Genomic DNA, 22,241 nt, shown 5'->3' with positions numbered 1-22,241 from the left:
GTCTGGGCAGATAGTAGCGGTGGAGTGGGCAACAGTTGGTCTTATTAAATATCTGGCTGTGCACATCCTGACAAGGACAGAAAATGAGGGCTTGCAGGCAGATAGTTAGCTAGAACCATGACCCTGCATGAAGCCAGGACTCCTGAGGGGGTAAATCCTTTGGGAAATGATAGTCCAGATTAAAAAAAAAAAAATCTAACCGCCAGCACTGGGATACAACAAGCAAGGTTGTCTTAGCCTGGGTTCTGGCTGGGGGAAAGAGTCTCCTTTGAAAATTCAAAACCCAAGTTCTCTGCCTCACGTGGTTTCATTTTCATTTATTCTTAACCCATAGGAAAAATTCATATAAGAACCAAGATGGTGGTGCAAGATGCTTTGTAGAAGCAAACACAATATTGCTTTAACATGGCATTCCCTCAACTCAGGCCACACAGAGGGGTCCTTCTGAAAATGACTTCATAATCCGAAATTATAAAATGCATGAGGGAACAATCTACCATGAATGAGTTAACAGACACAATAGCATTATTAGACTGGCAAGAACTTAGCTAATAGAATAGTGTGCACACACACACACACATGAACTGATTAAACACACAAAGAATTTAAAAATAAGAGGAAAGAACACACCTATTTGAAAAATCAATAAATACAACATCTAAAATGAAACATTTTAGACTCAATGTAAAAAGGAATGCAGGAACTTCTATAATGGCAGAATTGAGGCATACTCACCACTGAGGACAATAGAAAAGCCTAACAAAATATTACAAACCACCTGCCTGAAGACATCAAAAGGCTAACAAGTCAGGAAAAATAGGGGGCCAAGACAACAGGAGAAGCAGGTAACCAACAGAGATGAGCAAGGCATTTGGGGCCATATGTTCCTAGGGGAAGCATTTCCTCAAGGTCTAGAGGACAACACTTGGGAGTCCAGAACCTTGCAAGAAGCATTCTTTTGGACGGAACCCTGCAGGGCTCTATTTTAGGAGAAAAGGGGAATGCGTGGTAAATTGACACTTGCAGCGACTGAGTGCAGCTTTGCATCATCTCAGTTCTGGAGACTGGGTTAAGGTGATCTCGGGTTGTTCATTCTGGAAACCGGATTAAGGTGATCTTGGATTGTTCACACTCCTAAATGCCTGCTGGGAGCCAATGCAAATCCTTTCTGGAGGAATTAATATCATCTTAGGTCTCAAGTTATTTCTATAGTTCTTTTTTTTTTTTTTTTTAATTTTTTTTTTTCAACGTTTATTTATTTTGGGGACAGAGAGAGACAGAGCATGAACGGGGGAGGGGCAGAGAGAGAGGGAGACACAGAATCGGAAACAGGCTCCAGGCTCTGAGCCATCAGCCCAGAGCCTGACGCGGGGCTCGAAGTCACGGACCGCGAGATTGTGACCTGGCTGAAGTCGGACGCTTAACCAACTGCGCCACCCAGGCGCCCCTATAGTTCTTTATATTAAATGTCTACCACTCAATCAAAGATATGCAGGCAGATAAGAAGACAAGACAATAAAAATGGACACACAGGGTATCCAGATAATGTGTTTTCAGAAACAGACTTTCAAATAACTATTTTGCAGTGCAAAAAAATATCCAAACTAGCTACTCTTCATGTAAGACAAAAGGGGATATAAGAAAATATCCTTGTATCTCCTCATTTGTGTTTTTTTCAATGTTTAAATATTTATTTTTGAGAGAAAGAGAGAGACAGAACACAAGTGGAGGAGGGGCAGAAAGAGAGGGAGACACAGGATCCGAAGCAGGCTTCAGGCTCTGAGCTGTCAGCACAGAGCCCCATGTGGGGCTCGAACTCATGAGCCCTGAGATCATAATCTGAGCAGAAGTCGGATGCTTAACCAACGGAGCCACCCAGGCGCCCCTTTGTATCTGATATAGAAAGGATAAACCAGAAACTGAAGAGATTGGGTACTAACTGGGATGGGTCAGGAAAGGGATAGAAAGAAGAAGGAAATGGGAACTGGGTAGTGGGCCTGGGGGAGAGCAACGCTTCTCTGTTCATATCTTTTTGTACAGCTCTGACTTTTAGAACCATTATAATGGTTCACATACACCAAAAAAAGCCCCAATTAATTAACAATGTAGATGCCACTACACACCTATTAGAATGGTTGAAAACCCCAAAACACAGAAAACACCAAATGCTGAAGAGGCTGTAGAACAACAGGAACTCCTCACTCATTGCTGGTGGGAATGCAAAATGGTGCACCCACTTTGAAAATAGTGTGGCGGTTCCATACACAACCATTCTTACCATACAATCACGAACTGTGCTCTGTCATTTACCCAAATGAATTTAAAACTTATGTCCACCCAAAAAACCTGCACGTGGATGTTGAGAGTAGCTTTATTCATAATTTACAAAACTTGGAAGCAACCAAGATGTACTTCAGTAGCTGAATAGATGGTTAAACTGTGATACATTCAGACAATGGAATATTATTCAGCACTTAACAGAAATGAATGGAAAGGAAATAAGTGCTAAACAGGAATGAGCTATCAAGCCATGGAGGATATTCCCAAGTGAAATATTACTTCCCTACACGAATATCACTAGTGCATATTAGTAGGCGAAAAAGAAGCCAATCTGAAAAGACTACCTATTGTGTGATCCCAACTAAATGACCTTTTGGAAACAGGCAAAACTATGGAGATAGTAAATGGATCAGTGGTTGCCAAGGGCTCAAGGGAGGGAAGGATACTTAGGCAGAGCACCGGGGATTCATAGGGCAGTGTGATAGTTAATTCTGTGTGTGAACTTGACTGGGATAAGGGACATCCAGACAGCTGGGAAAACATTATTTCTTCATGTGTCTGTGAGCGTGTCTCCAAAAGAAATTAGCATGTGAATTGGCAGACTGAGTAAAGGAGATTGCCCCCACCAATGCAGGTGGGCAACATCTAGTCTACCGAGGGCCTTAATAGAACAGGAAGTTGGAGGAAGGGGAAACTTGCTCTCTTTGCTTGAGCTGGGACAGCGTCACCTGCCCTTAGACACAGGAGTTCCTGGTTTTCCAGCTTTCAGACTTGCATCAGGACTTCTACCATCAGCCCCCTCATCCCCTTGATTCTCAAGCCCGGGGACTCGGCCTCACACCATCTGCTCCCCTGGTTCTCAAGCTTTCAGATTCACTGAATCATACCGCCCGCTTTCCTGGTTCTCCAGTTTGGAGGTAGCAGATCGTGGGACTTTTCAGCCTCCATAATCAAGCGAGCCAATTTCTATAACAAACCTCCTCTTTTATATATATCCTATTGGTTCTGTTTTTCTGGAGAATCCTGACTAACACAGGCAGGGAAACTATTCTGTATGACACTGTAATTAATGGTGGATACATTATACATTTGTCAAAGCCTACACCAGGCATGAAGTCTGATGTAATTTGTGGGCTTCATGTGATAAGAATGTATCAATGTAGGTTTATCACTTTTAACAAATGTACCACTCTGGTATAGGATGTTGATAGTGGGGGCGTATGCATGTGTTGGGGGCCAGGAGTGTATGGCCTTTCTGTTTCAATTTTGCTGTAACCTAAAACTGCTCTAAAAAGTAAACTCTATTTTTGGGGCGCCTGGGTGGCGCAGTCGGTTAAGTGTCCGACTTCAGCCAGGTCACGATCTCACGGTCTGTGAGTTCGAGCCCCGCGTCAGGCTCTGGGCTGATGGCTCGGAGCCTGGAGCCTGTTTCCGATTCTGTGTCTCCCTCTCTCTCTGCCCCTCCCCCGTTCATGCTCTGTCTCTCTCTGTCCCAAAAATAAATAAACGTTGAAAAAAAATTTTTTTAAAAAGTAAACTCTATTTTTTAAAAACATTTTTAGTTATTTTATTTATTTTAGTTTTTAAGCTTATTTCTTTATTTTGAGAGACAGAGACAGAGAGCAGGGGAGGGGCAGAGAGAAAGGTAGAGAGAGAATTCCAAGTAGGCTCCATACTGTCAGCACAGAGTCCGATGTGGGACTCGATCTCATGAACTATGAGATCATGACCTGAGCTGAAATCAAGAGTCAGACGGTTAAGCGACCGAGCCACCCAGGTGCCCCTAAAAAGTAAACTCTATTAAAAGGAAAAAAATTACGAGGTACAAACTTCCAGTTCTAAAATGAATAAGTCACAGGATGAAAAGTACAGCGGAGGAAATATAGTCAATAATATTATAATAGGGTTGTATGGTGACAGATGGTAGCTACCCTTGTGACCAGCACTGCCTAATGTACAAAACTGTCCAATCACTGGGTTGTAACTCTGAAACTAATGTAACATTGTATGTCAACCACACCTCAATAAAGAAAAGGAAAAATAATGGAGACAGATGCTATTAGATACTATTAACTAGTAATAAAATAATGTGATTTGGGTATTAATATAGATAGATTAGAAAAAAGACAAAGCTAAAAATATACCCATTTGTAAAAGTATATAATAAACATAGTATTAAATTTTTTTTTAATGTTTATTTATTTATTTATTTTTGAGAGAGAGGAGAGAGAGAACAAGTGGGGAAGGGTCAGAGAGAGAGGGAGACATAGAATCTGAAGCAGGCTCCAGGCTCCGAGCTGTCAGCACAGAGCCCGACGCAGGGCTAGAACTCACAAACCGTGAGATCATGACCTGAGCCTAAGTCGGACGCTCAACCGACTGAGCCACCCATGCACCCTTGATAGCATTTTTAATTTGTGGGTGTGGACCCAGAGAGGGATGCTGTACCCCTCCTGAAGCCGTCATTCACAAAGCCCGCTGCCAATTTTGCAGCTCCATGTATATGGCTATTACTCCATGAAGATTATTCCATGTATATGGCTAGAACAACTGCCTATTATCTAAAAAGAAGTCATTAGATTCCATCCCTATATAAAAAATTAAATTTGAGATAATAAAAATTGCTGTGTTTGTTAGATCTTGAAGTTGGAAAAACCTTTTCTTTTCTTTTTTAATGTTTATTTATTTCGAGGGAGAGAGAGAGACAGAGTGTGAGAAAGGGAGGGGCAGAGAGAGAGGGAGACACAGAATCCAAAGAAGGCTCCAGGCTCCAGCACAGAGCCCGATGTGGGGCTCGAACTCGCCAACCACGAGATCATGACCCGAGCCAAAGTCAGACACTTAACTGACTGAGCCACCCAGGAGCCCCATGGGAAAATCCTTTCTTAGCATAAAATCACAAGAAGAAAAATCTCAAAAGAAAAAATTAAACAGAATTAAAAGGTAAAATGAAAAAAGACATTCACTATCTATGATAGACAAAGGTTACTATTTTTATTATGTAACAAACTTTTAGACATATTAAGAAAATTGGGGCTCCTGGGTGGCTCAGTCGGTTAAGCATCCGACTTCGGCACAGCTCATGACCTCGCGGTTTGTGAGTTCGAGCCCCGCATTGGGCTCTGCGCTGACAGCTCAGAGCCTGGAGCCTGCTTTGGATTCTGTCTCCCTCTCTCTCTGCCCCTCCCCTGCTCACGCTCTGTCTCTCTCTGTGTCAAAAATAAATAAACATTAAAAAAAAAAGGAATATTAAGAAAATGAAAAACCAATATAAAAATTGACAGAGGACATCTGTGAACAGTCCAGAAAATAAATACACAAAGCCAATGAAAATATGACAAAATTCTATCCTGCTAACTAGGATTCAATAAAATCATTATTTGCCTAAATGTTTGGAGAGAGTTTGGTTGTTTTTGTTGTTGTTGTTTCTTTGCTTTTAAAAGGGTATGACTTGGGAATGCAAACTGGTGTAGCCACTCTGGAAAACAGTATGGAGTTTCCTCAAAAAATTAAAAACAGAACTACTCTACGATCCAGCAATTGTACTACTAGGTATTTATTCAAGGGATACAGGTATGCTGTTTTGAAGGGACACATGCACCCCCAATGTTTATAGCAGCACTATCAACAATAGCCAAAGTATGGAAAGAGCCCAAATGTCCATCGATGGATGTATGGATAAAGAAGATGTGGTGTACACACACACACACACACACACACACACACACACACACACACACTGGAGTATTACTCGGCAATCAAAAAGAATGAAATCTTGCCATTTGCAACTACGTGGGTGGAACTGGAGGGTATTATGCTAAGTGAAATCGGTCAGTCAGAGAAAGACAAATATCATATTACTTCACTCATATGAGGACTTTAAGAGACAAAACAGATGAACATACAGGAAGGGAAGCAAAAATAATATAAAAACAGGGAGGGGGACAAAACATAAGAGACTCTTAAAATACAGAACAGAGGATTGCTGGAGGGGTTGTGGGAGGGGGGATGGGCTAAATGGGTAAGGGGCTTAAGGAAACTACTCCTGAAATCATTGTTGCACCATGTGCTAACTAACTTGGATGTAAATTATAAAAAATAAATAAATTATAGGAAAATAAAAGGGTACGACAACCTTCTGCAACCTTCCCGGAATGAAATTTGACAGGATGTTTAAAGAGCCATAAAAATTAGAGATGTACACAAAAATTTATATGAAAGTCTATTTAGCTTATATGTCCTACAACACAGACATGAATAAACAAGTCATGTTGTATTCATAATCTGATATAATACTAAGCAGCTAGTAACATTTTTGTTGAAAATAAGGAGACAATGTAAGAAGATCTCAAAACAGGATGCCCACAGTTTTCTGAATTAAAAAAAGGAAAGTTCTATGGGTGCCTGGGTGGCTCAGTTGGTTAAGTGACTGACTTCAGCTCAGGTCATGATCTCACAGTCCTTCGTTTGAGCCCCACATCAGGCTCTGTGCTGAGAGCTCAGATCCTGGATCCTGCTTCTGATTCTGTGTCTCCCTCTCTCTCTGCCCCTCCTCTGCTCATGCTCTGTCTCTCTTCATCTCTGAAAAGTGAATACATGTTAAAAAAATTAAAAAAAAAAAAAGGAAAGTTGTAGTAGATGGAATGGAACCAAAGTTATAAGAGTTGTTAAGATTAAGGAAGATTTTTATTTATTTTTTGTTCTTTTATCTTTCAAAAATTGTTTTGTAATGGACATTAACTAATTTTGTGATTAGGAAAGACATCATTTCCTGTTTAAATAAAAAGTACCCAACTACAAAAAAAAGGCCCAACAATTAAAATCAACTAGAATGTGGAAAAGAACTCAAAATGGAATATAAATAATAACAAACAAACCTAACTATCTTACAAATGAATTAGGTAACCACACTAAAAGGCAAAGAAGAAAACTGACCTAAGTAACTTCACAAAAACAGATTTTGGCTGAATACTGTAAGGACAAAAAGGACAAAAAGTAATGTCTGTAAATACCGTGCTCTAGGTAGTAAGTCTGTCTCTTGCGGGGGTATGGGTTAGCAATTCTGAAACTGCTGTGCTGTATACTAGGATTGAACAAATAAACGTATGTATCATAGATGAAGGGAGCCGATCTTTCACTGCTGGAGGGAGCACTTCAAATAGAAAAGAATAAACTCTGTGGTGTTGAATAGAATTGGAGGTATCATAAATATGAACTCATGGAGTGTGTGTGTGTGTGTGTGTGTGTATGTGTGTGTGTGCGTGTGTGTGTAATACACATACACACAGCTAGATGCAGAAATAAATGTAAATAAGTTTTAGCTCTGTCTGCTGAAAGGGCTTAGGAGCAATGGTACTCCAGTAGTAATATGCCTACCTAGCACTCAGATCTTGATTTCTTTAAAAAGATTTTTTTTAATGTGTATTTATTTTTTAGAGAGAGAGAGAGAGAGACAGAGGCAAGCGGGGGAGGGGCAGAGAGAGAGGGAGACGCAGAATCAGAAGCAGGCTCCAAGTTCTGAGCTGTCAGCAGAGCCCCACGTGGGGCTCGAACTCACAGGCCATGAGATCATGACCAGAGCTGAAGTCAGCTGCTTAACCCACTGAACCACCGAGGCACCCCCCAGATCTTGATTTCTAATACCATTCTTCAACAAAGGGAACCAGGATTCACTGGAGAAGTGGTTAATTCCAGGGCTTTAAGGCGGGGGTAGAGATATGATGAGGTTTCATTTTTGAAGAGACCAATCTGTTCACAGAGAGGAAAATGGATTAGGGGAGCCAGAGCAGATAAGTAACACCAGTTAGGGAGCTACTATAATAGTCCAAGTTAGAGATGAAGGTAAGAAGATGCCAGGCAGAATATATGGTGGTAGATGAGAGAGAGAAAATGGGTTTGAAAGATATTTAGGAAGTAAATGAGATAAGACCTGGTGACAGATGGGGCATGGGTGGTAAAGGAAAAGGAGATAAGGATTACTCCTGGACTGAACGTACAGATGGATGAGTATATCGTTAACCAGTACACAGAGCAGGTTTGCATAAAATTTTCATCTGTCCTGTCTTGGATAGGTTGGGTTTGCGACGCCTATGAGACATCCAAGTGAAGACATAAGTCAATCGGAACAAGGAGAAGAGGTCAGGGAGTCTTTGGCATATAGGTGGTAACTGACATTTCTGCCTTACCCATTGTACACGTGCCGAATGTAAGGGCCCACGTACTCCCACCAGTCATACCCACTATGCTCGGCAGCCCATATGGTGAGAAATAAGATAACACCAGGGATGGCCCTTAAAACAGTGAGTTTCTCCTCCACTAGACTCTCCTGAAAACCACACTGACTCAAAGACAACTTTATCTTACCACCTCCCACAGGCCATCTGCTGTCAAGTCCTCTCAATTCTACTCTCCAGACCATCCTCTACTCTTCACCCTTCTGCTACTGTGTCTTAGTTAGGCCCTCTAAACCCAGCCTCCGCTCAGTGATCTTCCTAAATATTATGTCTCCTTCCTTCCCTACCTTTTATTTGAAATAATAATGAGGTTAATTATAATAACAGCTCATATTTATAGAGTGCTTTAGGCACTGTGTTTAAATCTTTTCATGGGTTATCTCATCAATGTTCACAAATTTCTAAGACAGGCAGTATTATCATCTATCATTATTATTATTATTTTTACAAATAAAGAAATGGATGCTTCAAGAGGTTAAGTAACTTGATCAAGATTATATAGCTAGTAAGTGGTAGGGTCTAAATGTGAACCTAGTTTATTTGGTTCTAAAGCTCATGCACTTAGCCATGATGCTCTACACACTCTGTAAACAAGAGAGGAAGAATTACTATGTGAGAGAAGAAAGAAATCACTTACTAAGAGACCTTGGGCAAACTCCTCTTCCATGGCCTCAGTTTCCTGACTTGTGTTGAGAAGGCTGTACTAGATGCTTTCTAACGACCCTCAAGCTCTAACATCGTCTATTTCTATGAGACAGGATGAAGGAGAAAAAGAAGTGGCCCACATTTCCCATCTCTGGGCTCCTAGAGGGATGCCCACCTCTCAAGGTCTACACTGTGTGAGTACTGATTGGCTGAAGCAGCTGAGACCCTTCTTCATGACCCTTCTTAGCCAAACACAAAGTATCTCGGGGTGCCATCTGCCCAATTATGTTGGGGTTTCCCAGGAATACTGTGCTAGAGAAGCTCCAGTCCAACGGCCAGTCTCGATTCCTAGATGTATCTCCCAATTTTCCTTTGCACTCTGGCCTCTTAGGCAGGTAAAGGAGGGCAAAGGCTGCCCGTGAAACTGCAGCTCCCTCTCCTTACACCTGAATCAGGCTCACTAGCCTCCATTCCTCTTACTTTTCCCCCAAGTTTGGATGCTGGGCTTCTCTGAGGCACTGTCCATATATTTGAATCTGGCTCTTCCCAAAGGTTCTTTATTCAGGACACCAGTTCCTGCCCTCAGATAAATGAGGAGCTCCCCTGCTTCAGAAGTGCTAGGTACACAGAAATAAGAGACACATTGCTCCTTGTGGCCAAAGATTCTTTCCATCCCAGTGTAGAATGTGATTTTGCAACATCTTCAAACCAGAGGTGGAGTCTATGCCTCCATCCCCTTGAATGTGGACTGGCCTTGTGAGTTGATTAACAGAAGGGGGCAGAAGTGATACGAAAGTTTTGGAACCTAGGCCTCAAGAGAGCTTGTCACTTCTGGCTTTCTCTCTCTTAGAGCACTGCCCTGAGAACGATATGCAAGGAAGATGGTCTAACCTCCTGGAGGCTGAAAGGGCATGAGAAGGGAACTGAGACACCTTAGCCAACAGCCAGCACCAATGTGAAGGACGCCATCTTGGACTTTCTGGCCCAGCCAACCTTCCACCAGCCACACGAGTGAGCCATAGCAATCTAGGAGAGGAACTGCTCAGACAACCCACAGAATTGTGACAAATAATAAATCGTTGTTTTAAGTCACTCAGTTTTTGGGGTCTTGTTATGTCACTAGAGATAACTAACACAGAAACCGACAGCCTAACAAGAAAGAACCCATACATGGACTCGGACCGGTTAGTGAACAGAAGCTGGAAAGGCTTTTAGAGACTATTAGCACAGGCTGAAAGAACAAAGAGAAAATCACTACTGGAGTCTGGAGAATGGTCCATTGTATTACTCAGTGGCAGAATAAAGGGCAAAATTGGCATAAGTTACCTGTAGTAACTTAGAAGACAGAAAACATACCTAATGAATTTATAAACATGGTTTAGGAGATTTCCAGTTTCAATCACCAAAGAAAATATCAACTGGCCTTTTTAGCTGCGTATGATAAGGTGTGGGGAGAAAGAAAGAAAATTAGGAAAGAACTTCTCAGTTTGCATGTGGAATCTAGAGGAAATATACAGAGCCTAAAATGTGCCGGGTTAGAAACTGTTTCCCATTTTCATTCTTTCCAGCCAGTGAAAGAGTCTCGTAGTAAAATACAACTTATGGATAAAGATCAAATCAAGAGAATTACTGTGCAACCCTGTATTAAGACCTCAAAAATATCTAAGATGGTGTGTTGTAGGCACTCTAAACTAAACAAAAGAACTTTAAGAACTTCAAGGGCATTTTACTACAGCAGCCTGAGCCACCCAAAATAGAGAGAGGCCTGTCTGGGAAATAATTATGGATGTAGTTTTTGTTTTAATTAAAAAATTTTTTTGGTAATATTTATTTATTTGTTCGTTCGTTCATTCATTCATTTATTCTGAGAGAGTGCATAAGCGAGAGGGGTGCAGAGAGAGAGGGAGAGACAGAGAGAGAGAGAGAATCTGAAGCAGGCTCCACACGGTCAGTGTGTGGAGCCCTACATGGGGCTCAAACTCACAAACTGTGAGATTATGACCTGGGTCAAAACCAAGAGTCATATGCTTAACCGACTAAGCCACCCAGGCACCCCTGGATGTAGTTTTAGAACATGGAGTGAACCCAATCAGATTCATAGGAAACCCAGAAAGTTTCTGGGGTAATTGCATCACAAAGAGTATCACCAGCTTGAACTGCTGAGGCAGTTCAAAACAAACGGGAGCCTCTGGAACCTCAAATTCCTATTGATCGGAAATAGGCTGAGAAAGCTATTTAACTGCAAACATGGGCTATGTCTTATGGAAAGGAAGATGTCTCAGAGAGCAGAACTGAAAGCCCAGGTGGAAGAGCCAAGTGACAAGGAGAATAATGGACTAGGAAACCACACACAGGGGTAAAACCATAGCCTAATCAAGGAACATTCCATACTTCAGAGTAGGGGACCTGCTAAGGTATAGCCAGCTGGCTTTCAGAATTGCTATGGGCTAGTGACTGTTATGTGCCTCTCATTTCTCCCCTTGTGCAGCAAGGGTGTCTACTATGGTTATTTTGTCCCTGCCTCACCATTGCTTGTTGGGTGTGTTTGGGGGTTGATAATGTGTGTTTGGTTGACTAGTCCCTGAACTGGAATGATTCACACCTGGGGAAACTTGACAACATCTGGACATGACATATGCCTCAAAAGCCCAAACTTCAAGCTTCATGTGGTGACTGAGATGACATTTTTGGGTCCTGAGAAAACAGTGAGAATATTGTGCCTGCGGGAGGAATGTGAATAATCTGTGGCCATAAAGGACCTGTGCTAGAGTGTTCAACAGTCGAAAACTGCTTCCATCTTAGTGTGCACAAAAGTAGAGTATATTTCTAAATCACATTTAGTGTCAGGCTGGTCATATAACTTGCTTTGATCAATAGAATGCAGCATGCAAATTTTAGAGCCTATTCCTGAAGAGGTCCTGTAGCTTCTGCCTTTGCTTTCTTAGAATGATGCCCTGTGACCACTGTGTGAGGAGGCCAGTCTAGCCTAATGGAGGATGAAAGACCATGTAAAGCAGAGTCAAGGAATCCCAGCTGATAGCCAGCATCAACTGCCAGACATTCAAGTCAGTCTATCGTAGACTGCCCAATTCAAGTGACCCTCCGCCTGTATGTAGTCACATGAGTGACACCAGGTGAAACTGTAGAGGAACTGCAGTTGCAACCCACAGAGTCATGACAAATAATAAATTGTGGTCCTAAGCCACTTAATTTTAGTGTAGTTTTTGTTTGTTTGTTTTTTCACATAGCAGCGGATAAATGAAACAACCCTGATCTTAAGATCTTGTAATCTATAGGAAAAAATAGACAAATAAGCCAGTAATAATCACAATAAAAGGTGGCGATCTTTCTAACATGGAGGTGCAGAAGGCCTATGGGAGCATATAGCAGGAAAATGAAGGCTTGTTTAGTGGGGAGGTATGGCTGTATAGAGGGAGGAACATTCATCCTGAGCTCTGAAAAGTAAGAGGCATTTTTATCCATAGGGATAGAGGGAATGTAATATGCAGTGACCTCAAGCTAAGAAGGCATTTACTCAAATTCAGCATGGTTGGTACATCATGGGAGTCTAGTTAACACTACCTGAATGAATATATAACAAGGCATCAGACCTCCTTAAAGTATACCTTGCTGATGCATTATCACTACAAAGTGGGTTATGGAATTATATTCTGGGTATGTTTATGATAATTCATGTGTGCTTTTATGTAGTTGTTTTTGGCTAGATCATCAGTGTGGTTTAATAATAGTAGTTACTGAAGACCTACGATGAGTCGTGGGCTATGATACGTTTTCTACATTAATTATTTTATTTCCATTTATAACTGCCTTGCAGGGTAGAGTATGCCTCATTTTCTTTCTTTTTCAAAACTGAAGTATAGCTGATACACAACGTTACCTTAGTTTCAGGTGTACAACACAGTAATTCTGTCATGCTATGCACCACAAATAGCTGCCATCTGTCACCATACAGCACTATGACAATACCATTAAGTATATTCCTTATGTTGTACTTTTCCTTCCCATGACTTACTCATTCCATAACTGGAAACCTGTACCTTCCACTCCCCTTCACCCGTTTTGCCCATTGTCCCACTCCCCTCCTCTCTGGCAACTATCAGTTTGTTCTCTGTATTTATGAGTTTATTTCTGCTTTTTTTGTTTATTCGTTTGCTGGTTTTTGAGTATGCCTCCCCATTTTATAGCTAAGGAAATTAAGGTTCAGAGAGATAGAATGAATTGTCCAAGCCCTGAATCGGGTCACCATGAGATCTAATAGACTTGTTTCTGGGGTCCACAAAGTCAGAACTATGTTTATAATAATACTAAGACATTAATTGCCTTTTTCACTATGTTGGCATTTGCACTTAGATTCCTGGAGGGTTCTCACTGTTCCCTAATTTATAAGAATGGCTCAATATACTTAAATTGCTTCGTGCAAATATTATAATATACACTGAATACCTGTCTTCCTTCTGGGAAGTTGGAGTCGTAGTATATGCTAGAGATGTATGGTACCTATATCCCTGACCCCATAAAATTCCTGGAGTCCTAAGTTTAGGTTTGCTTTCCTGGTAGATAAAAGGCTAACTGGTTGCCACAATTCATTGCTGGAAGAAGAACTGAGCATGTCTTATGTGTGATTCCACTGGGAGAAGACTCTTGGAAGTCTGCACCCGGTTTCTTCCAGACTTTGCTCCATGTGCCTTTTCCCTTTGTTGATCTTGATTTGTAGCCCTTTGTTATGATAGATCCCACCTGTGAGTACAAACACATGCTGAGTCTTGTGAGTGCTCTTAGCAAATTACTAAACCTGGTGGGGGCGGGGCGGGGTCTTGGGGACGCCCAACACACTAAGTGAAATCTAAACAGGATGAATTCCCCAAAATCCATCTCAAGACACATCATATTAAACTACTCAAAACTAAAGATAAAGAAAAATCTTGAAAGCAGCCAGAGAGCAGGGACATGTTACCTGGAAACATTACCGAGGAACAGCCATTCGAACGACTCGATTTCTCATCTGACACCATGGGGGCCAGAAGAAGGGGCACGGCCTCTTTCAAGTGTACATTCTTTTTTTTTTTTTCCAACGTTTTTATTTATTTTTGGGACAGAGAGAGACAGAGCATGAACGGGCGAGGGGCAGAGAGAGAGGGAGACACAGAAGCGGAAACAGGCTCCAGGCTCTGAGCTGTCAGCGGGGCTCGAACTCACAGACCGCGAGATCGTGACCTGGCTGAAGTCGGACGCTTAACCGACTGCGCCACCCAGGCGCCCCTCAAGTGTACATTCTGGATCTGGCTCACCAACTTGTTTAGGAATGAGACAAAAACCTCCTCAAAGGAAAACTCAAAGAATTTGTTGGTAACAGAGCTATCCTTAAATACTGACTAAAGAAGTTTCTTCAGACAGAAAAGAAATGATAAAAGAAGGAATCTGGAGCACGAGGAAGGAAGATGAAACAAGAGGAAAACAGAACTCTGGGTACAAAGAAGAGAGTGTCCTTTTCCTCATGGCTTTTATAAATTATATTTGATGACTGAGACAAAAATTACAATGCCATCTGATAATCAATGATATTTAAAAGTGGGGAAGGTAAAGGTACCTAAATGGATGTGAGGTTTCCACATTTCACTCAAAGTGGTAAAATGTTGGGGCACCTGGGTGGCTCAGGTGGGTGAGCATGCGACTTTGGCTCAGGTCATGATCTTGTGGTTTGTGGGTTTGAGCCCTGTGTTGGGCTCCACACTGAGTGCAGACCCTGCTTGGGATTCTCTCTATCTCTCCCCCCTCTCTCTCCCCCTCTCCCACTTGCACACACATGTGCTCGCTCGCTCTCTCTCGCTCAAATTAAATAAAAAAATAAACTTTAAAAAGTGAAGTGTTATTAGTTATAAGCCATATATATATATAGTTATAAGCCATATATATATATACACACACACACACACACACACACACACACACACACACATATGTATATATATGACACATGTAAGTATATGGTAATACTCAGAGCAACCACCACAAAAACTGTAGAAAGAAATACACTCAAAAACACTATAAATTAATCAAGATGGAATCCTAATAGATGCTCAAGTAGTCCACAGGAAGGGGAAAAAAGAAACACAGGAATGAGAATCAGAGGAAATAAATGGAAAATATATAATAAAATTGCAGTCTTAGGTGCTGCCATAATTACCTTAAATGAATTGGAATAAATACATCAATCAAGAGAGCCCACAGTCCACGGGTTGGCATCAGATAACAAGGGTACCTACCATTTGGCTTTCTGGGGTCTGTTCCCTGCACATCTGGGGGGCTGTTCCCAGCCTCCCTCTGGGGGGCTCTGCCTGGAGATCCTCGACAGGCTCTCCCCTCAGGGTCCTGGGCTGCGCTGCTGGTGGGATGCTGTTTGCTGGGGGTCCAGCTCTGCCTGTGGGGCTCAGCCTGGGTGCTGGGCACACAGGGAGGGGCTTGGGATCTGCAGGAATCTGGGCTCAGCCTTCCCTTCTGCTGTTCTGCCTCTCTTCGTTTGTTTTCTTCCTCTCGCTTCCTGGAAGCAAAGCCAAGGGGAAAGAGGAAAAAATTAGAAGAGCGTGACCCATTCAAATATTCCTGAGTGAGATTTAAATTTTATGAGGAGCTACCACATCACAGGAGGGATTTGGAAATTCATGATTACCACAATGTCACAATTTTCAGTCTTTTCTGCAGACCTTAGAGCTCAACAGAAGATGAAGCAGAGAAGAATCTTATAGATCAGCCTTTGCCCAGCTGGGGCACACATGATAGAAAACTATGTTTGTGAGATATGACAATCCTAAGGTGTGTGCGCCCAAGCTTGTGTGGGATCCCTGCCTGTGACTCCACGCCTTTTTCTCCTATTCCAGAAAGCACATCAGAATGCTGCTGAGAGTGCCAGTCACAGGGATGACCTTTAATCTTCTCTATTTCTTAAAAAAGACCATCGGCAAACCTTAGGATTATATGAAACGATTACTTACAAAGCACCTCATAACTGATTATAATACACCTGTGAGTTGCCACATGGCTATCCACAGCTCCAGCTAAGGAGGCAAAGCCACTCATTTTGCAGATGAGGTCCAGAAGGCAGAAGGATTTTCAAAAAGTCATACACAAGTCGTGGTGGCGAGGCTGGCACCTGTGGATAGCAACGGACTAGAAGAGGGCTGGCCAGGAGAGGCCAGGAGGAGAAACGAGAGGCAATGGGAAGAGGATGGGTCTGTGACAGCCCAGTTCCAGAAAGGGGCAAGTTGCCTGAGGATGAAGGAGCTGAGTTAAGGACAAGGTTTGTGTGACCAATAGCATCAACTGGTAGGGATTTCCAGGGGAAAGAAAGGGGGAAGAAAACTAACATTTATTGAGCATCTTCTGTACTGGGTACTGAGGACCATGGGGTTCGAGCCTCCCTAGAGGAAACTTCCATTCAGAAGGGACACTGAGGAAACAAAGACCTAACAAATAATGGAGGAAGTGCTCTGCTAGTGTGCTTGCACAGAGCAAGTAGTGATTAGTTTTGTCTGGAGGAGTCCGGAAGCTCCCAGCTGGGGCTTCTCAAAGATGTGAAGTCTGCTGGGGCAGATTGGATGGGAATGAGGAGTTCGGTGGGAGGGAGCAGTTTGGGCGAAGGCAAGTAGTGTGGAAAACTGGGTCTGTTTTGCCTCTTCTCATCTTTGAACGATGCTTGCTATACCCAGCAGGCACTCAATGCAGATTTGCTGCCCAGATGACTCAGTTATTGCTCAGGAAGAGAATTAGGTGGTCACATAAGGTTCAGGTTCAAGTAGAATGAATGATTCGGTGTAGTGGAGAGAAGCCCACGCTGGGAAGTAGGAGAAATTTTCTAGTCCTGCCCCTGCCAATAACTACATTGAGCCGGTCACTTTCCTGTTCCTGAGACTTAGTTTCCCCAGGTCTGACACTTGTGTGATAGTTTATAACCTGGAATTGATTTAGGGGTCTGTTTAGAAGCCAGATGTCTTTACAAAACCTGGGATATCTTTTGTAACCAGAGAGATGTCTTTTATTGTTATAGTTGGTATCAGAGTCCCTCTTGGGGGAGGGAGGACCTTGTTTAGACAAATATTGTAATCAGCTTCAGAACGGACCTGAGGGCTGGCAGCAGGTGAGACGTTTGGGACCTAGGTGGTGAGTGGCCCTGAGGCTCCAGGGTAGGGCTATTCTGTGGTGCCAAAAAAAAAAAAAAAAAAAAAAAAAAAAAAAAATGTTTGAAGCTCCTGACAGGAGGGAGGAGATGAAAGAACCAGAGAGAGAGAGAAAGGAGGGGGAAGAAAGAGAAGATGGAAGTCTTAGCATTGTGTAGAGCAAGGGCCAGGCCAAAGAGAATCCTCCATGGTGAAATGATGGAGAAGGACTTTACATCTGTGCTCATCACACTTTAACCCACAGAGTCTCCTGACATCTCATTAAAATCTAGGTTCTGATTTAGCAAGCCTGGAGTGGGGCTCAAGGTTCTGCATTTCTAGGGGCATCTGGGTGGCTCAGTTGGTTGAACTTCTGATTCTTGGTTTCAACTCAGGTCATATATCCTGGTTTGTGAGTTCAAGCCCCGCTTCAGGCTCTGCATTGACAGTGCAGAGCCTGTTTGGGATTCTCTCTCTCTCTCTCTCTCTCTCCCTCTCTCTCTGCCCCTCCCCTGCTCACATGTTCTGTCTCTCTCTCAAAATAAATAAATAAACTTTAAAAGAACAAAAAAAGGCTCTGCATTTCCAACAAGCCCTCAGGTTATACAGGTGCTGCGGGTCCCTTGAACCACACCTTGTGTAACAAGGCTTAAGAGAATAGAAAAGCGTCATATGGTCTGTGAACTACACCAAGATGGGCTATGAAGTGCGATTCTCCTCAGTGATGCAACTTTTTGTAAGGTCTACTAGGCTCATACCACTTTTTTATAAGCACCCTGACAAGCTGCAGAGCTAAGATACCAGACATGGAAGCAAGAAGCAAGAGTGAGGCAGAGGCACTAAGCCTCTGCAAAGTCACAGAATTCAGATTTCCACAGGCTGTGGGATTTGAAGCAATGCTTGTTTAGGTCTCAAGGGACAGAGAAGACCCAGATGTAACCCGCTATCTGGGTTACACTCTGATATAAAGCCTTGTCCACTTAACTTCCCCTTCTGAAGGTTTTTTGTCCTGTGGTGAAAGCTCCCGATCTGGGGTCCACGCTTGCTTATCTAATGGGTTCCCACCGGCTCCCATCTGAGCAGAAGTGGCCAGATGGGTTGTGCTAACTCCTGTGTCGCTCTGATGTTTTCATGTGACTCTGGTTTTGTTCCACGCTTTGCCAACTGCTGACGCCCGAGTGTGCGGCCCTGCAATCGACAGGCTGGCTGGACGGCCTGTCATCATCAGCGCCTGAGATTCGTACGGATGCTAGCAGGTGCCAGTTCAGGGTGAGCTGTGCGGGAGAAGGCTGCTTTTCAGAAGGTGGAAGCATCTGGGTGGCTGAAGTGCCGCTAATTGATCTAACAGCCTTGCTCCTGGCAGGCAGGGGGACGGCCTCTCTGTTTATGAGCCCTGATGAAGAGAACTGCTCTAGGAGAATAGTGGTCATTTCGACAGACACACACGTGCGGTTGTCTGGCTTGGCAGCCACATGGATCTCACTGCCATTAAGAAGGGCTTTGAGGTGATAAGTTAGACTTTGTTGTTTGAGCGGTCATTTCTCTTTCTTTGGGGAAAGCAAACAGCTTTCCTTTTCAATTCCAAGAAGCCACTTACAATCAGCCCCTGGGCAACCCTTGTTACTGCACACCTTTCTGGGCCTCCAACAGAGACAGCCACAGGGCACCCAGGGGATCCGGCCTTTTAGAGTGATCAGGATGTCCAGAAAGCAGGGGCGCTCGGCCTTCTGAAGACTTCTTTGGAAGGGGAGGTTTGCAGGAGGGTGTTGTTTTGTTTTGTTTTGTTTCATTTTGGTAGAACCAAGTAAAGCAGATTTGGAAGAAAGAATGCAATTATCAGAATATATCATTAGACCCTCAGTCTGTGAATAGAAATAAATTAATGTTTAAAAAATTTGACTCATTAACAAAAAAAAAAAAATCTTCCGGGCGGCACACCGCCCACAACTGTGCAGTTCTCCAGAGCTGTGGCTCTTGATGTAAAAGTAGTGATCGCTGGGGAAAAGGTGGGCGGTGGGATTAGAGCTGGGAACGATGCATAACCTGCATCCTATGTATATACCTGCTGCCTTAAAACAAAAGCAACAACACGGGGTGCCTGGGTGGCTCGGTCAGTTAAGTGGCTGACTTCAGCTCAGGTTATGATCTCACGGTTTGTGAGCCTGAGCCCCACGTGGGGCTCTGTGCTGACAGCTCAGTGCTGGAGCTTTCTTCAGATTCTGTGTCTCCCTCTCTCTCTGCCCCTCCCCCCACTCACATTTCATCTCCCTCTCCAAAAAGATTAAAACAAACAAGCAGAAGCAACGACAGCAACACACGTGCACACACAGGATACAGCCCGAGAGGAGAACATGAGCCTATGCATATCCCTGGGGATAATAAGGTCCAGCGCCACTGTTCATGGCCCAAGTTCAAAGGAATTTCAGGTGATTCATTTTTATTTGGTAGATAAGGAAAATGAGGCAGAGAGGTAAGTGATTTACCTATGACTACATGGCAAACTACATACAGCTGAGCTGGAACGCAGCTTTTCACCCCTCCCTGTACAATTTACCTCTGTGACTGAGTCGTTTTTTTAACATTTCACTTCATCTTTTTCTATCATTTAAAAAATGAACTGGGTCATAAGAAGAAACTGCTAATATTGCATCAGAGTGGCCATTAACAGCATTTCAACCTAGCCCCGGATGTAGCCTTTCATCCTAAAACTCTCAGATGCAGTAATTGTCCTGAAATTTAAGTGTTTTTTCTCCAACTAATTTATTACAGAATGTGTAAGTTCTAGTAATCTTCGTGGGGATTATGTTATAAACTCGACCTATTTTGGTCCAATTTAGCAAACAAACACCAGAAAAAGAATCAGTGCTATTCTAGTTTATATGAAAAACTGAAGAGAAAAAAAAAAAATCCTGTCTATGACACAGCAAGTAACATTTTAGCAGGAGATTTATTAACATGGTGGAATGTTCACACACAAAATAGTCCTACCTTGTCCTCTCCTTTTTTCTATTATCTTAAGGGAAACTGACCAGACAGCAGTTTTCGAAGGACTGCCAATTAGTCTGGTTTGTACAGTCTTTTCTAGAGCAATGCTTATAGCTCCCCAGAGGCTCAGAGTATAAAAAAGGGAGAAAGTCAACTGAAGATGACATCATTGGCAATGTCCATTTTGGGTCCTGTGCACCACAGAGCAAAGAAAGATTCCCAACTGTAGGCTGAAGGACCTGGGGCTGTTTCCCCCAGGGCAGAAAAGATTTAAGGGACACATTGCTGCTGCAGATCTCTGAGGTGCTATTGTGAGGCACTGGTGTGCCCTGCAAACCCTCCAGATCAGACCTAAGTCCCAAGGATGGGGATTTCTCCAAATTAGTGGCCTAGATGGCAACTGCAGAAATGGGCCAATAAGAAACTCAGTAATCAAAAGATTGCCTGATGTGCAGAGAATCAGATCAAGGGCAATCATTTAAATGACTTGGCCATCCAATGGCTTAGCATCTCAGGACTGGGAGTGTTTGTTTGCAGTGTGGCACAGATCTGCCTCTGGACCTGGACAGTTTGAGTCCTGGGAGGAGATGATTTTTTTCTACCCTCCTATGTGGCTTCCATAGAGAGCTGCATTTGCCCAGTTTTGACAAGAAGAAACTAGTTCTGTCAGACACCGCAGAAAGAAGCAGGGTCTTTCCCATTCGAGGAGTATTCAAGTTTCCATTGCCATGGATATAGGGCCTATGAGGGGTTTGAAAGATGTGATTAGAATGGCTTCACAAAAAGGGACATCTAGTTTGTTTCGACGTCCTGTTGTTGGACCAATTTAACTGGGCTTTGCCCTAATGACATTCTTGATTATAGTCTTGGTGTAGGCTTGCAACCAACTAATCTTCTTAATTTTCTCAAAAATTTAGGAAGAATTTGATGTGCTCTGCCATGGTAGTTAGCTTTGAGAGTAACAGGAAGAATTTTTTTATTAAACTATGTTGCAGAATTGTGATGGTGGCTTGGCAACCACTCTTTTTTTTTTTTTTTTTGAGAGAGAGTGAGAGTGGGGTAGGGTAGAGAGAGAGAGAGGGGGACAGAGGGAGAATCCCAAGCAGGTTCCATGCTGTCAGCCCAGAGCCTGATGCTGGGCTCGAACCCATGAAGTGTGAGATCATGACCTGAGACAAAATCAAGAGTTGGACGCTTACCAACTGAGCTACCAAGTTGCCCTAATACCATTATTTTTTTAGTTTTTAATTTATTTTAAATGTTTATTTATTCTTGAGAGACAGCAAGAGCAGGGGAGAAGCAGAGAGAGAGGGGGAGACACAGAATCCAAAGCAGGCTCTAGGCTCTGAGCTGTCAGCACAGAGCCCAACACGGGGCTTGAACCCACGAGCTGGGAGATCATGACCTGAGCCAAAGTCGGACGCTTAACTGACTGAGCCACCAGGTGCCCCACAACACCATTCTTTTAACAACAACACTGGAACAACTGAACAAATACTGGGTTAAGAGAAAAACTGATTTAGGGCCTGATTCTGGTTACACTTATAAGAAGAAAGAAAGAAAGAAAGAAAGAAAGAAAGAAAGAAAGAAAGAGAGAGAGAGAGAGAGAGAGAAAGAAAGAAAGAAAGAAAGAAAGAAAGAAAGAAAGAAAGAAAGAAAGAAAGAAAAAAAAAGAAAGAAAGAAAGAAAGAAAGAAAGAAAGAAAGAAAGAAAAGAAAGAAAGGAGAAAGGGAGGAAGGGACGGAGGAAGGGAGGGAGGAAGGAGGGGAGGGAAGGAAGGGAGCGTGGGAGGGGGGGTGGGGGGGAAGCAGGGCTGATGCACGCTGGCCTGTCCAAACGGATGCTGGCACCTGGAGACAGCCTGCAGCCTGAGTGTGGTTGGTAGGAGTCCTGGCTTAGGGCAGGACTGAGATTCCTGTGCCATCTT

General features: G+C 43.0%; 1 protein-coding gene across 7 annotated transcripts in view; it reads right to left on the bottom strand.

Annotated features, from left to right (window-relative positions):
• Window positions 1-22,241, bottom strand: part of INVS (inversin) — a 157,327-nt gene that overhangs the window by 16,580 nt on the left and 118,506 nt on the right. For all 7 annotated transcript variants that reach the window (XM_040481818.1, XM_040481817.1, XM_040481823.1 and 4 more), the window contains one exon: window positions 15,443-15,717. In XM_040481818.1, the coding sequence (XP_040337752.1) occupies window positions 15,443-15,717 (275 nt within the window). The remainder of the gene's footprint in view (window positions 1-15,442; window positions 15,718-22,241) is intronic.

Source organism: Herpailurus yagouaroundi, unplaced genomic scaffold (genome assembly GCF_014898765.1).
Source record: "Herpailurus yagouaroundi ecotype Mexico unplaced genomic scaffold, PumYag 160, whole genome shotgun sequence".
Lineage (NCBI taxonomy): Eukaryota > Metazoa > Chordata > Mammalia > Carnivora > Felidae > Herpailurus > Herpailurus yagouaroundi.
This window is presented reverse-complemented; position numbering and strand designations above follow the sequence as displayed.